This window comes from Loxodonta africana, chromosome 3 (assembly GCF_030014295.1).
Source record: "Loxodonta africana isolate mLoxAfr1 chromosome 3, mLoxAfr1.hap2, whole genome shotgun sequence".
Classification (NCBI taxonomy): Eukaryota; Metazoa; Chordata; class Mammalia; order Proboscidea; family Elephantidae; genus Loxodonta; species Loxodonta africana.
Genome location: NC_087344.1, coordinates 188,077,895 through 188,091,544, shown reverse-complemented (window position 1 = coordinate 188,091,544; position 13,650 = coordinate 188,077,895). Strand labels below are relative to the sequence as shown.

Below are 13,650 nucleotides of genomic sequence, written 5' to 3'. Positions count from 1 at the left end.
CTATATAGGCTACTATGAAAATATACCGTTACATGTATTATGTGGAATACTACAGAAGAGTAACTAAAATTGGTAATGGAAAAATTACAAAATTAAATCTTTATTTTTCTAGTCAGTGCATATTGGATTTTGTGGCTCTTGGGACCCCTTTTTATGAGTACATATCGAATAGAATGAAATTGATAGTGTTTTTTGTTTCAGGAAAGTATCTAAGGCAAAAGAGAATTGACTTCCAGCTTCCCTATGACATCCTCTGGCAGTGGAAACACAATCAGGTACAACAAGCTTGTGCTACCCGGTTTCATTCTTACATGGTAAAAAGGGAGGGAAATACAAGTCTTTTATCTGTGTTCCTGTGAAGGTTAGAGACTAACAAAAATGAATTTACATGCATATTTAACGTGACCTGTTTGTCTTTATCCATACTGCAAAATTGCAGTAAGTTCTTAGTTCCCTAGGCAACCATCTGTTGTTATTCTGGACTTTTATTTTGGTAGCAAAGATTCTGTTCTGTAAGAATCCTGTTTGATGCAGGTCTCAAGAGAATTTAGATGTACTGCCAGCGGCACTAAGAAATTTCAGGCTTTATTTTCTTTGGCTCCTTTCCATCAATTTGAAATTTATTTTTCACATACAAAAGAGATTCTTCTAGCAAGAGAAACAGGGAGAATGTTTAACACTCTTGTACTTTTAAAAAGTCTTTAAAATATATTGGCAACTAAAAATAGGGTGTTGGTGCTATTCTTTCTTGCTTGCGTAATTGAAAAGTTACTCCCGTGATTTTTGTCTTCAGCTAAAGCCTTTAGGCCCCATAGTGAGAAACAACCTTCAGGAAATACAAGTAGTAATGCAAATGAGCTGAGGGGGCTCCTAGGTTTTGCCAAATGCCACCAGTGATTAATTATGGAAAGCCAAAAGCAGTTGACATTCGCCTCTGCATTTTCTTCCCTGATGACCTTTCTTCAATTCTGAGAGGATCAGTATGTTAGGTATCTGTCTCAGAGAATTCTTAATAATGAAGGAGACGTTGTTTTGAATATACTCACTGAAATATGATGCTGGGATTATTCCACTGGAATAAACAGACTAGCTTAGATCAAGTTGCTGTTTGTTTTGTACTGTTCTCTATGCCAAATTGCTAGCACACTGTATACCTGACTTCTAATACAGTCTTAATTTCAATGTGATATCTCCATTTTTCCTGCCTGCCCCCTTCCCTTTCTTCACTAAATTAATTGCCTTAATTAATAATGTGAAACTGGCAAATTTGTTATCTATATATATTTTACAACAATGAAAACAAACGCCAAATATTTTGCTCTCCAGTTTCCATTTTGAAAAGCCAGGGTATTCATCTTTTAAATTCCATGTACTTACCTAGACCATCTGGAGTCCCTGGGTAGCGCAAACAGCTAAGCACTTGACCACTACCAAAAGGTCAGTCATTCTAACCCATCCAGAGGCACCTGGGAAGAATCGGCTTCTGAAAGGTCTGCTTCTGAAAGGTTACAGCCTTGAAAATCCTATGGAGTGCAGTTCTACTCTGCAATGCATGGGGTAGCCATGAGTTGAAATCAACTCAATGGCAACTGGAAGAAAAAGAGCCATCTACACCAGCAGCTCCGTGGAGAAAGATGTAGCAGTCTGCTTCCATAAAGATTACAGCTTTGGAAACCTTAGGGAGGGCAGTTCTACTCTGTCCTATAGGATCGCTATGAGTCAGAATGGACTCCACAGCAGTGGGTTTGGTTTTGGTTTAGACCATCTACACGAGCCCTGTGCAAGTTTTCCTTTCTTTTTATGAAGGCAGATAGAATCTTAGTATGTCCAAACAAATAGCTTTGATCTCCATCGTGATTTTTCTTTAAGGCTATCTAGCAACGTGCTGAAGAAACAACATTCAAAATCCATTTCTTTAAACTGTTTAATGCTTCTGTTGAATCTAGTTCTCTCTGTTTGATCCAGTAAGTCACCTTTTATTCCAGGATAAAAAGTGATCACACCAACTTTCCCTCAAATTTACCCAACCCAAAAAAATCTTGTAAACATTTCCATAAGAGCAAAGCTCATGAATGATTTCCTGTATTTGTGGTGATTGGTGCTGCTGTCTGGCATTTGAAGTTAAATGTTACATTAAGATTTTTCTTTATGTCTTCTAGCTATACAAAAAACCAGATGTCCCGCTATATAAAAAAATCCGTTCAAGTGAGTAACTTGGGAGCTATTTTTCTGCCTCCATCTCATCAATGTTCTTGATACCTTGATACTTGAAAAATTATCCTGTATGTTCACAAACTATTCTTTGCTGTCTTTTCAAGATGTCTATGTTGATGTCAAACCCCTTTCTGGTTATGAGGCTACCACTTGTAATTGTAAGAAGCCAGATGATGACACCGGGAAGGGCTGTGTGGATGACTGCCTCAACAGGTACTGTACTAGGCCGATTCCTCTAAAGTATGGGCTCTGAGTTGTTTATAGGACACTTCACTCGGAGGGAAAAATAAGCTCTTTGATTGCCCCTCAAGATGTTGCTTGAAAATGGACAAAAACTAATGTATGGGCTCAGTAGAATAGTAGAAAGATGATGAGATTTAGAGTGTTTTGTACCTGGGCTCCTAGGTGGCACAAATGGTTTGCCCTCAACTACAAACTAAAGGTTGGCACTTTGAACCCACCCAACAGCACCGTGGAAGAAAGGCCTGTGATCTGCTTCTATAAAGATTACAGCCAAGAAAACCCTATGGAGCAGTTCTATTCTATAACATATGGGGTTGCCATGACTTGACTTGACAGCAAACTTCACATGTTTGGTTTGGTTTTTTGGTACCTGGGTTTAAAGTCTCTACTTATGAGACCTGAGGAAAGTTAATGCTAATAAAAGCAATACCTTTTTTGTAGGGCATTGGTAAGAACTAAATGAAACAATGTCCTTGAAGTATTAAGCACAGTCCTAGGCGCCTTTCTAACCCATTGCCGTCAGGTCATCTCTGACTCAGCAAGCCTACAGGACAGAGAACTGCCTCATAGGGTTTCCAAGGAGCAGCTGGTAGATTCAAATGTATTCTATATAATTAATGTTCTTTATATAATATTTTGTGTAATTAATTAATTTATCCACATGGATTTTATTGTTGTATGTGTTATGAGATACTGAGCTATTTTGAAAATACAGATGAAATATTATGAAAAGAGGCTAGCAGTTGAAATCGTTACAATGGATGAGCCCTCTAAAGAAAAGAGGAGCAAGGAATATGACATGGAAGGCAGAGAGGAAATAAGGATTCCTCCAAGAAAAGACAGAAGCTATTCATGGAGAAGTTGTTTTTATTGTTGTAAGCTGCTATCAGGTCAGACCCCCAAGTCGTGGCAACCCCATGTACAACAGAACGTAAACCTGCCCGGTCCTGCATCATCCCCATAATCGGTTGCAGATTTGGACCGTTGTGATCCACAGGTTTTTCACTGGCTGATTTTTGGAGGTGGATCATCAGTGCTTTCTTCCTAGTCCATCTTGCTCTGGTACCTCCACTGAAACCTGTTCAGCATCATAGCGACAAAGCAAGCCTCCAGGGACAAAAGGGTACATGAGGTGCATTGGCTGGGAATCCAACGTGGCTCTCCCACATAGAAGGCAAGAACTCTACTGCTGAACCATCAGTGCCTCATATTGGAGAGGTAGAAAATCCAGTGTCATCCAAGATCAAGAAAGCCAAAAAATAGAAGGACATTTTCAGGAGGGGTGTTCAACAATATTCATGCATCAAAAAAGTCAAAGAATAGTAGAATAAAGGTGGTTGAAGTAGACAGTAAGGCATTGTCTCCTTTACAACTTCAGATGATGACAGGCATACCTTGTTTTACTGTGCTTTGCTTTATTGAGCTTCACAGATCATGATTTTTTAAAAATTGAAGATTTGTGGCAACCTTGTGTCGAGCAATCTGTGGCATTATTCCAAGAGCATCTGCCCACTTAGTGTCTCTGTGTCACGTTTTGGTAATTCTCACAATATTTCCAACTTTTTCAGTATTATTATTATATCTGTTACAGTGATCTGCAATCAGTGATTTTTGATGTTACTGTTGTAATTGTTTTGGAGCATCACAAACTACACCCATATAAGACTATGAACTTAATCGATAAATGTTGTGTGTTCTGACTGCCTCACCGACCAGCAGTTCCCCTGTCTCTCTCTCTCTCTCTCTCTCTCTTCGGACCTCACTATTCCCTAAGACATGACAATATTGAAATTAGGCCAATTAATAACCCTACAACGGCCTGTAAGTGTTCAAGTAACAGGAAGAGTCACACATCTTTTCACTTTAAATCAAAAGCTAGAAATTATTAAGCTTAGTGAGGAAGGCATGTTGAAAGCTGAGACAGGCCAAAAGCAAGGCCTCTTGTATCACACAGTTAGCCAAGTTGTGAATACAAAGGAAAAGTTCTTGAAAGAAATTAAAAGTACTACTCCAGTGAACACATGAATGATAAGAAAGCAAAACATCTTTTTGCTGATACAGAGAAAGTTTTAGTGGTCTGGATAGAAGATCAGATCACCCACAACATTCCCTTAAGCCAAACTCTAATCCAGACCAAGGCCCTAACTCTTTTCAATTTCTATGAAGGCTGAGAGGTGAGGAAGCTGCAGAAGAAAAGTTTGACGCTAGCAGAGGTTGGTTCGTGAGGTTTAAGGAAACAAGCCATCCCTGTAACATGAAAGGGGAAGATGAAGCGGCAAGCGCTGATGTGGAAGCCGCAGCAAGTTATCAGGAGACCTAGCTAGGATAACGGGTGACGGTGGCCGCACTGAACAGCAGATCTCACTGCAGACGAAACAGCCTTCTACTGGAAGAGGATGCCATGTAGGACTTTCATAGCTAGAGAGGAGAAGTCAGTGCCTGGCTTCAAAGGACAGGCTGACTGTAATATTAGGGGCTAATGCAGGGGGAGACTTTCAAGATGGAGCCGATGATCATGTACCATTCTGAAAATCCTAGGGCCCTTAAGAATTACATGAAATCTATTCTGTCTGTGCTCTTATAAATAGAACAACAAAGCTTGGATGACAGCACATCTGTTTACAACATAGTTTACTGAATATTTTAAGCCCACTGTTGAGACCTACTGGTCAGAAAAAAAGCTTTCTTTCAAAATATTACTGCTCATCGACAATGCACCTGGTCACCCAAGAGCTCTGATTGCAATACACAAGGAGATTAATGTTGTTTTCATGCCTGCTAACACAGCAATTCACCCTGCAGCCCATGGATCAAGGAGTCATTTTAACTTTCAAGTCTTATTATTTAAGAAATACATTTCATAAGGATATAGCTGCCATAGATAGTGATTTCTGTGATGGATCTGGGCAAAATAAGTCAAAAACCTTCTAGAAAGGATTCACCATTTTAGATGCTATTTGTGATTCATGAGAGAAAGTCAAAGTGTCAACATTAACAGGAGTTTGGAAGAAGTTGATTCCAACCCTTAAGGATGACTTTGAAGGGTTCAAGACTTCAGTGGAGGAAGTGACTGCAGATGTGGAAATAGCAAGAGAACTAGAATTAGAAGTGGAGCTTGAACATGTGACTGAATTTCTGCAATCTCACGGTAAAACTAATGGATAAGGAGTTGCTTCTTATGGATGAGCGAAGAAAGTGGTTTCTTGAGATGGAATCTACTCCTGGTGAAGTTGCTATGAACATTGTTGAAATGACAACAAAGGATTTAGAATATTACGTAAACTTAGTTGATAAAGCAGCAGCAGGGTTTGAGAAAATTGACTCCAATTTTGAAAGAACTTCTGTGGTGGGTAAAATGCTATCAAACAGCATCACATGCTACGGAGACATCTTTCATGAAAGGAAGAGTCAATTGATGTGGCAGACTCCATTGTCTTATTTTAAGAAATCATCACAGCCACCCTAACCTTGAGCAGCCACCACCCTGATCACTCAGCAGACATCAACATCAAGGCAAGACCCTCCACCAGCAAAAATACTGCAGCTTGCTGAAGGCTTAGATGATGGTTAGCATTTTTTAGCAATAACATATTTTTAATTAAGGTATGTGCATTTTTTTTAGACATAATGCATAATTGCACACTTAATAGACTACAGTATAGTATAAACATAACTTTTATATGCACTGGGAAACCAAAAAATCCATGTGACTGGCTTTATTGCAGTGGTCTGGAACTGAACCTGCAGTGTCTCCAAGGTATGCTGTAACTACCATGAGTAATCCAATGAATACTTCTCTGCTTTCTGCTCATGACATATGTTCCGGCACTGTGCTGCTTGCCCTTTAGAATAAGGATGGTATTGTTATGGAAAATAAATCAGATAATGACTCTGAAAGTACTTTAAATTGTATAGTGGCATATACTTTCTTTACAGGATTTGTAAGTTATGACTATAAATATAAGCTGATATTTTGTTCTACCTTTATTTTCTTTATCTTTCCTTGTTTTAATCATGCTAAGGCATTACTGGTATTCTAAACCATATACTAAAACTGAATGGCTTCCACAAAAGATATAGGAACTTTAAAAAGGAAGACATAGCATCTCCCTCCTTTGCCATGAGACCAGAAGAACTGGATGGTACCCGGTTACTATTACTGAACATTTTGATCAAAGGTTCTGTAGATGAATCCTGATCAGAAGGGAGGAAAATGTTGAACAGAATTTCAAATTGTCATCGAATCCAAACTTTATAGAGACACAGAGGATGGATGAACCCCCAAACTATTGCCCTGATATAATATTTAAACCTTAAACCAAAAATATCTCCTGAAGTCTTCTTGAAACCAAGTAATAAGAAAAAAAGTAATAGTTTAGCTTAATTAGTAAAGAATGTCTGCCTTGAGCATTGTGCTCTTTTAGAGAACTATATGGGATCAAATTGACAACAGCAACTTGAAAGATCAGAGACGAGACTTAGGGGGCACTGAGGTTATGTTAATGGTAGAGGAATAATTCAGAAAGGAGAGCGGGAATGGTTGTACAAGTTGAAAATGCAATCGTTGTCACTGAATTGTACATGTAGAAATTGTTGAATTGGTGTATGTTTTTCTGTGTACATTTTCAACAAATAAAAATATTTTTTAAAAAGTCAGCTTACAGTAAAATTTAAAAAAAAGATGGCATGCATAACACTTTTCACATGCTATGTTCAGAAATTTTTATTTGTTAATTCACTAGAGATTTTAGGTGTAGGTAGTCCTATATCCTGGAAATGTTATTTCTGGCATGGAAGTGTTATTTCCCATATAGAGATATTGTTTCCAGTGATGAAATAAAATTCCCATAAAACAAAAGAGTGCTTTAAGGCATATATAATGTAAATTGACTTACTGTTATTTCTTTTCTTTCTAGAATGATCTTTGCTGAATGTTCCCCCAACACTTGCCCCTGTGGTGAGCAGTGTTGTAACCAGAGGATACAGAGGCATGAGTGGGTGCAGTGTCTAGAACGATTTCGAGCTGAGGAAAAAGGTTGGGGGATCAGAACCAAAGAACCCCTAAAAGCTGGGCAGTTCATCATTGAATACCTGGGGGAGGTTGTCAGCGAACAGGAGTTCAGGTACAGTGGTAAATGATAATACTAAGTGAAACGGCAAGAGCACCAGATTAGAACGGAAAATTTACTTTCGTCATAATCATTAATTGGCTTTCAATCATACCTCTTTTTCTTCAGGAACAGGATGATTGAACAGTATCATAATCACAGTGACCACTACTGTCTGAACCTGGATAGTGGGATGGTAATTGACAGTTACCGCATGGGAAATGAAGCCCGATTCATCAATCACAGCTGTGACCCAAATTGTGAAATGCAGAAATGGTAAGGAAGCAGGAAAAAGTGAAGTCAAGAATCCAGCATAGCAGGAGGCATTGAAGGCAGCAGAGCTTGATCTTTCCAAAATGTCAGACAGCTTATACAGAGTAACTCAGAGGTCTTCCTGGCAGAGAGTAAGCTCCTGCTATTTCTTCACTCCATCCTAACTATACACTCTCAGAAAAATATAGTAACAATAATAATAATAATAATAACACCTAATATATATTGAGTGCTTATTCTGTACTAGGCATTGTGTTCCATGGATCAGTTCATTTCACCCAGTCTATATTGCATACTTATTATGCGCTTACTGAATTTGTCACAGTGAGAAGTAAACATAATAAAATATGAGGTTACATCCCTCAAATATATTAGAATCTAATTGAGAAGGAAAAAAACTACGTCTTAAAAAAGATCGTAAAAGGATAGTATGAACAACTTTGTATTTTTGTAAGTTTTTTTTTTTTTAGTTGAGGTCTAATTCATATACACTGAATTACACAGACCTTAAGGGTGCGTGTCCATCAGTTTTTACAAATGCATACACTCATATAACCCACCCATTGAAACTTATTGCCATGGATTCAACTCTGACTCATGGCGACCCTATGGAACAGAATAGAACCTGCCCCATGGGGTTTCCAAGGAGCAGCTGGTGAATTTGAACTGCCGACCTTTTGGTTAGCAGCCAAGGCCTTAACCATTCCGCCACCAGGGCTCTTTATAACCCACACCCCTGTCAGAATACAGAACATTTCTGTCATCCCAGAAAGTACTCTCCTGCCTCTTCCCAGTCATCCCCTCTCCCCAGGGCAACAACTCACCTGATTTCTGTCTCCACAGGTAAATTTGCCTGTTTTAGAACTTCATGTATGCATATAGCCTTTTGTGTTTGGCTTCTTTCACTGAGCATAATGCCTTTGCAATTCACCATGTTTTTGACTTTTGAGTGCATCAGTGGGTTGTGCTTTTCATTGGGGAGTGCTGTTCCATTGTGGTGAATTCACTACAGTTTGTTTATCCATATTCCTAAACAACTTCACATTTGAAAAGTTAGACGAAATGAAAAACTTCATTAAAAACATAACTTACCAAAAATAACATGAGAAGAAATAGAAAATCTGAATGTGTCTACCAAAGAAATTAAATCTATAATTAAAACCTTTTCACAAAAGGAACTTCAAGGCCCAGTTGTCTTCACTGGTAATTCTTCCATGTATTTGGAGAAGAAATCGTTGCAAGCTACCAATTTCATAAAACTCTTCCATTTTATAAGGCTAGCATAACCTTGATCAAAACCTAACAAGAACGTTAAAGGAAAATTGTAGACCAATACCTCCCATGAACACTAACACAAAATATTAGCAAATCAAATCTAGTATTATATAAAAAGGTTAGTATATCAAGACCAGGAATGCAAGATTGGTTTGTTTAGCACTTAAAAACCAATCACTGTAATTGAAAGACAAAAAATCATCATGGTCATCTCAGTAGATCTAGAAATTTGACAAAATTCAACACTTACTCACGATTTAAAAAAAAAAAACCTCAGCAAACTGGGAATAAAAGAGAACCTCCTTAATTTCTTAAAGTAAAAGTGTAAAAAACCGAGAGCTACCGGGTTTTTACCATCATACTTAGGTAAGAATGTCCGCTGTCACTGTTTACTTTCTGCATTGTACTGGAAGTTCTAAGCAGTGCAGTAGGAAGAGGAAAAGAAAAAGGTATTAAGATTAGAAATTAAGAAATTGAACTATCATTATTTCAGGGTGACATACTACTAAAAAGAAGTGAGTTTAGCAAGACTGGTAGAAACAAGGTCAGTATATAAAAATCAGTATATATGGAATTTACTTCAGTGTATTGTTACTGTTCTTAGATACCGTCAAGTCAGTTCTGAGTCATAGCAACCCCATGTTTACCTAACAACACAACAACAAATAATATAGTATTTGTGTGGAATGAGTCAACAGACCAATGGAATAGAATCCTGCAAGAGACTCATAAATGTACTGTCACTTGATTTATGACAGAGACGCCACTGCAGATCAGTGGGGAAGGATGGTGATTTTAAATACATGTTGCTGAGTCAGTAGGCTAGAATGAACTTTGACTTGTACCTTAATCCACATACAAAAATTAATCTAAGATAGATTATAGGTCTAAATACCACATTTGAAACAGTCAAGTTTCTAGAAGGAAACATGGGAGTATTTTCGTAAATAAACAGATCATAAATAGCACTGAGCATAAAATGAAAAAATTGATAAAATTAGGAATTTTTATCATCAAAAGACACCAGTAAGAGAGTTTAAAGGCAAGCCACAGACTTGTTGTTAGGTGCCGTTGAATCGGTGCCAACTCATAGGGACCCCACATACAACAGAATGAAACACTGTGCAATCCTGTGCCATCTTATTATCTTTGAGCCCATTGTTGCAGCCACTGTGTCAGTCCATCTCATCTAGGGTCTTCCTCTTTTCTGCTGACCCTCTGCTTTACCAAACATGATGTCCTTCTTCAGGGAGTGGTCTCTCCTGATAACATGTCCAAAGTACGTAAGATGAAGTCTCGCCATCCTTGCTTCTAATGAGCATTCTGACTGTACTTCTTCCAAGACAGATTTGTTTCTTCTTTTGGCAGTCCATGGCATATTCAGTATTCTTCATCAACATCACATTTCAAAGGTGTCAAATTCTTCTTTGGTCTGACTCAGAACAACCCCATATGTGTCGGAGTAGAACTGCGTTCTTTTAGGGTTTTCAGTGGCTGATTTTCCTGAAGTAGCTTGCCAGCCCTTTATTCTGAGGTGCCTCTGGGTAGACTTGAGCCTCCAGGCTTTCAGTTAGGAGCCAAACGCTTTAACCTTTTATTCAGGCACTCCTATGGTATGCCTTTTCTGTAAAAGGCCAGATAGTTTAAGTATTTTATATTTTGTAAGCCATAAGGTCTTTGTTGCAACTGCAACTACTCAACTCTGCCATGGTGTGAAAAAAGCCATAGATGATGTGTAAACGAATAGGAGTGGCTATGCTCCAACAAATTTTTATTTACAAAAACAGCAGGGAGAGGGGGTAGGACCTGTGGGCCATAGTTTGCTATGCCCTGGAATAGAGTAAAAATGCTTTCTGAATTCAGAAAAATAAATACCAAGAACTGGAGATGTTTGAGAAGATTACTTACAATAGGGTAGGATCTAAGCTAAACCTTGACAAATTAACATTCTTCCACATTGGCAAGGGGGCAGGAATAAAGGAGGAGAAGCAGCTGTAGGGTCAAACAGCCTGAGTTTTAATCCTCTGGGCGGGCTGTATGACTGTAAACATTCTCTGAGCCACAAATACCTCATATATAAAATGGAGATTAAAATACCTATCTCAGAAGGATGTTTTGAGAATTACCAGTAAGGCATAATGGTTAAGATTTTAAGCCAAACTGCCTTGATTTGAAACCTGATTACCCCATTTATAGTTATATGACTTTAGGGAAATTATAGTGTCCTCATCATACTTTTCACATCAATAATATGGAGGTTATAATACTATTTTTTTATCATCAGTATTTAATATGGAGGTTATAATACTACCTAATAATAGTACATATTTCATACAGCTGTTAGGATTAAGTAAATTAATACAAGAAAATGCCATAATTTAAGCACTCAATAAATGTTAGTGATAATAATTATTATATATAAAGCATCTAAAACAGTACATAATAGATAATAACTTATGTATAAGGTAATGAGATAAAAGACATAGATGTGAGAAAGATCAGTAGGAACTGGAAGATTTTTGTAGTTCAGCCATAGGAAATTATTTAATAAATACACTAAAGCCATAGTATAGAGGGATTTTGAATTCAGAGCAGGAGAAGTAAAGACCTATTGTAATTTGATATATGGGATCTCCTGAATCAGAGTCAACAGGACAACAGCTAACAGAAACAGCAATTATAATTGACAACGTAGAGCATGTTTCCAAAAAAAACTGATTTAGGACTATTAGCCTAGCAGTATTACACAGGCTAGATAAAATGGAGATGAAATTAAAGGTAGAGAAATTAGTCAGGAGACTTTTGCAGTAGTACCAAGTACAGTCATAAGAATCTAGAAATAGAATGATTATTTCTCTGAATGAAGGAGAAATAAGGTACAGAAAAATATTTCCTGGAAAAAATCACTAGAACTCCGTAATTGGATATAGGAACAAAGGCAAGTTTGAAGTCAGTGATGGCACCTATTTTTCTAGTTTTCAGGCATAGTATTAACAACCCCTGTCTTTAGCTCTTTTCTTTTCTGTGTTTATAGGTCTGTTAATGGCGTTTACCGGATTGGACTGTATGCTCTTAAAGACATGCCAGCTGGGACTGAACTCACTTATGATTACAACTTTCACTCCTTTAATGTTGAAAAACAGGTAAGAATAAACCTAAGAAGGTGGTTCACAGTGGAACCTTCAATAAGCATTACTGACTTGTGTCCATTGAGAAGTACATCAGAGAAGACAGTTTTTCACTCTTCACCTACCTGAGATAAATGCTGTTGTTGTTAGTTGCTGTCATATCGACTCTGACTCATGGTGACCCTGTGTATAAGAGAACAAAAGATTGCCCAGTCCCAAGCTATCTTCATGATTGTTCCTACGTTTGAGTTCATTGTTGTGGCTTCTGGGATAAATGTGCTGTGTGCCATCGAGTCAGTTCTGACTTATAGCGACCCTATATGACTTACAGTGACCCTAAAGAACTGCCCCATAGGATTTCCTGGGCTGTAATCTGTATAGGAGCAGATCACCAGGTCTTTTCTCCTACAGAGTTACTGGTGAGTCTGAACCACGGACCTTTCATTTAGGAGCCCAGCACTTAACATTGCACTACCAAAGCCCCTTTCTGGGATAAACAGGTCTCATTTATTCTTTCAGAATTCTGAATAAAGAGATTGTCCTGTCATTTTTGGTCTCCAATTCCCCCCCGCCCCCCCCGCCCCATCTCTCCTTTATTTTATTTTTATTATTTTTTTAATAATATTTTATTGTGTTTTAGGTGAAAGTTTACAAAGCAAATTAGGTTCCCATTTAACAATTTTTATACTAATTGTTCTGTGCCATTGGTTACAACTTTTACAAAGTGTCAGCATTCTCATTATTTTCATTCTGTTTGTTCTGTTTCCCTTGATCTAGCTTCCCTTCCCCCCACTTGCTATCTCATCTTTGTTATTGAGTAACTGTTGACCATTTGGTCTCATACAGTTAAATGTTGAAAGGAGCATATCACTCACAAGTGATATTGTTTATTTTATAAGCCAGTCTATCATTTGGCTGAAAGGTGACCTGCAGAAATAGTTCCAGATCCAATTTCAAATGCTATCTTCAGGGAATAGTCTGGGGGGTTCCTCTAGTCTCTTGGTCTAGTATGTCTGACCTTTTTTAGGAATTTGAATTTTGTTTTACATTTTTTTCCCATTCTATCCGGGACTTTTTATTGTTTCCCTGGTCAGAACGGTTAATAGTAGAAGCTGGACACCATCTAGCTCTTCTGGTCTCAGGTTTGAAGAGATTGGGTTCATGTGGGCTATTACTCCCATGAACTAGTTTCTTCTTCGAGCCTTTGATTTCCTTTATTCTCTCTTGCTCCATATGAGTAGGGACCAATAGTTGTATCTTAGATGGCTGCTCACAAGCTGTTTAGACCCCAGACACTACTCAATCAAACTCAGATACAGACATTATCTTTATGAACTATGTTATGCGAATTTACTCAGTTGTCCCCCGAGATTATGGTCCCAAGCCTTTTAACTTAGTAAACCAATTCT

At 37.9% G+C, this 13,650-nt stretch overlaps 1 protein-coding gene across 6 annotated transcripts in view; it reads left to right on the top strand.

Moving 5' to 3' along the window:
- The window catches only part of ASH1L (ASH1 like histone lysine methyltransferase), a 251,868-nt gene that overhangs the window by 216,628 nt on the left and 21,590 nt on the right, over nucleotides 1-13,650 (top strand). For all 6 annotated transcript variants that reach the window (XM_064282678.1, XM_064282676.1, XM_064282677.1 and 3 more), the window contains 6 exons: nucleotides 202-275; nucleotides 2,160-2,205; nucleotides 2,319-2,427; nucleotides 7,374-7,580; nucleotides 7,695-7,841; nucleotides 12,148-12,256. In XM_064282678.1, the coding sequence (XP_064138748.1) occupies nucleotides 202-275; nucleotides 2,160-2,205; nucleotides 2,319-2,427; nucleotides 7,374-7,580; nucleotides 7,695-7,841; nucleotides 12,148-12,256 (692 nt within the window). The remainder of the gene's footprint in view (nucleotides 1-201; nucleotides 276-2,159; nucleotides 2,206-2,318; nucleotides 2,428-7,373; nucleotides 7,581-7,694; nucleotides 7,842-12,147; nucleotides 12,257-13,650) is intronic.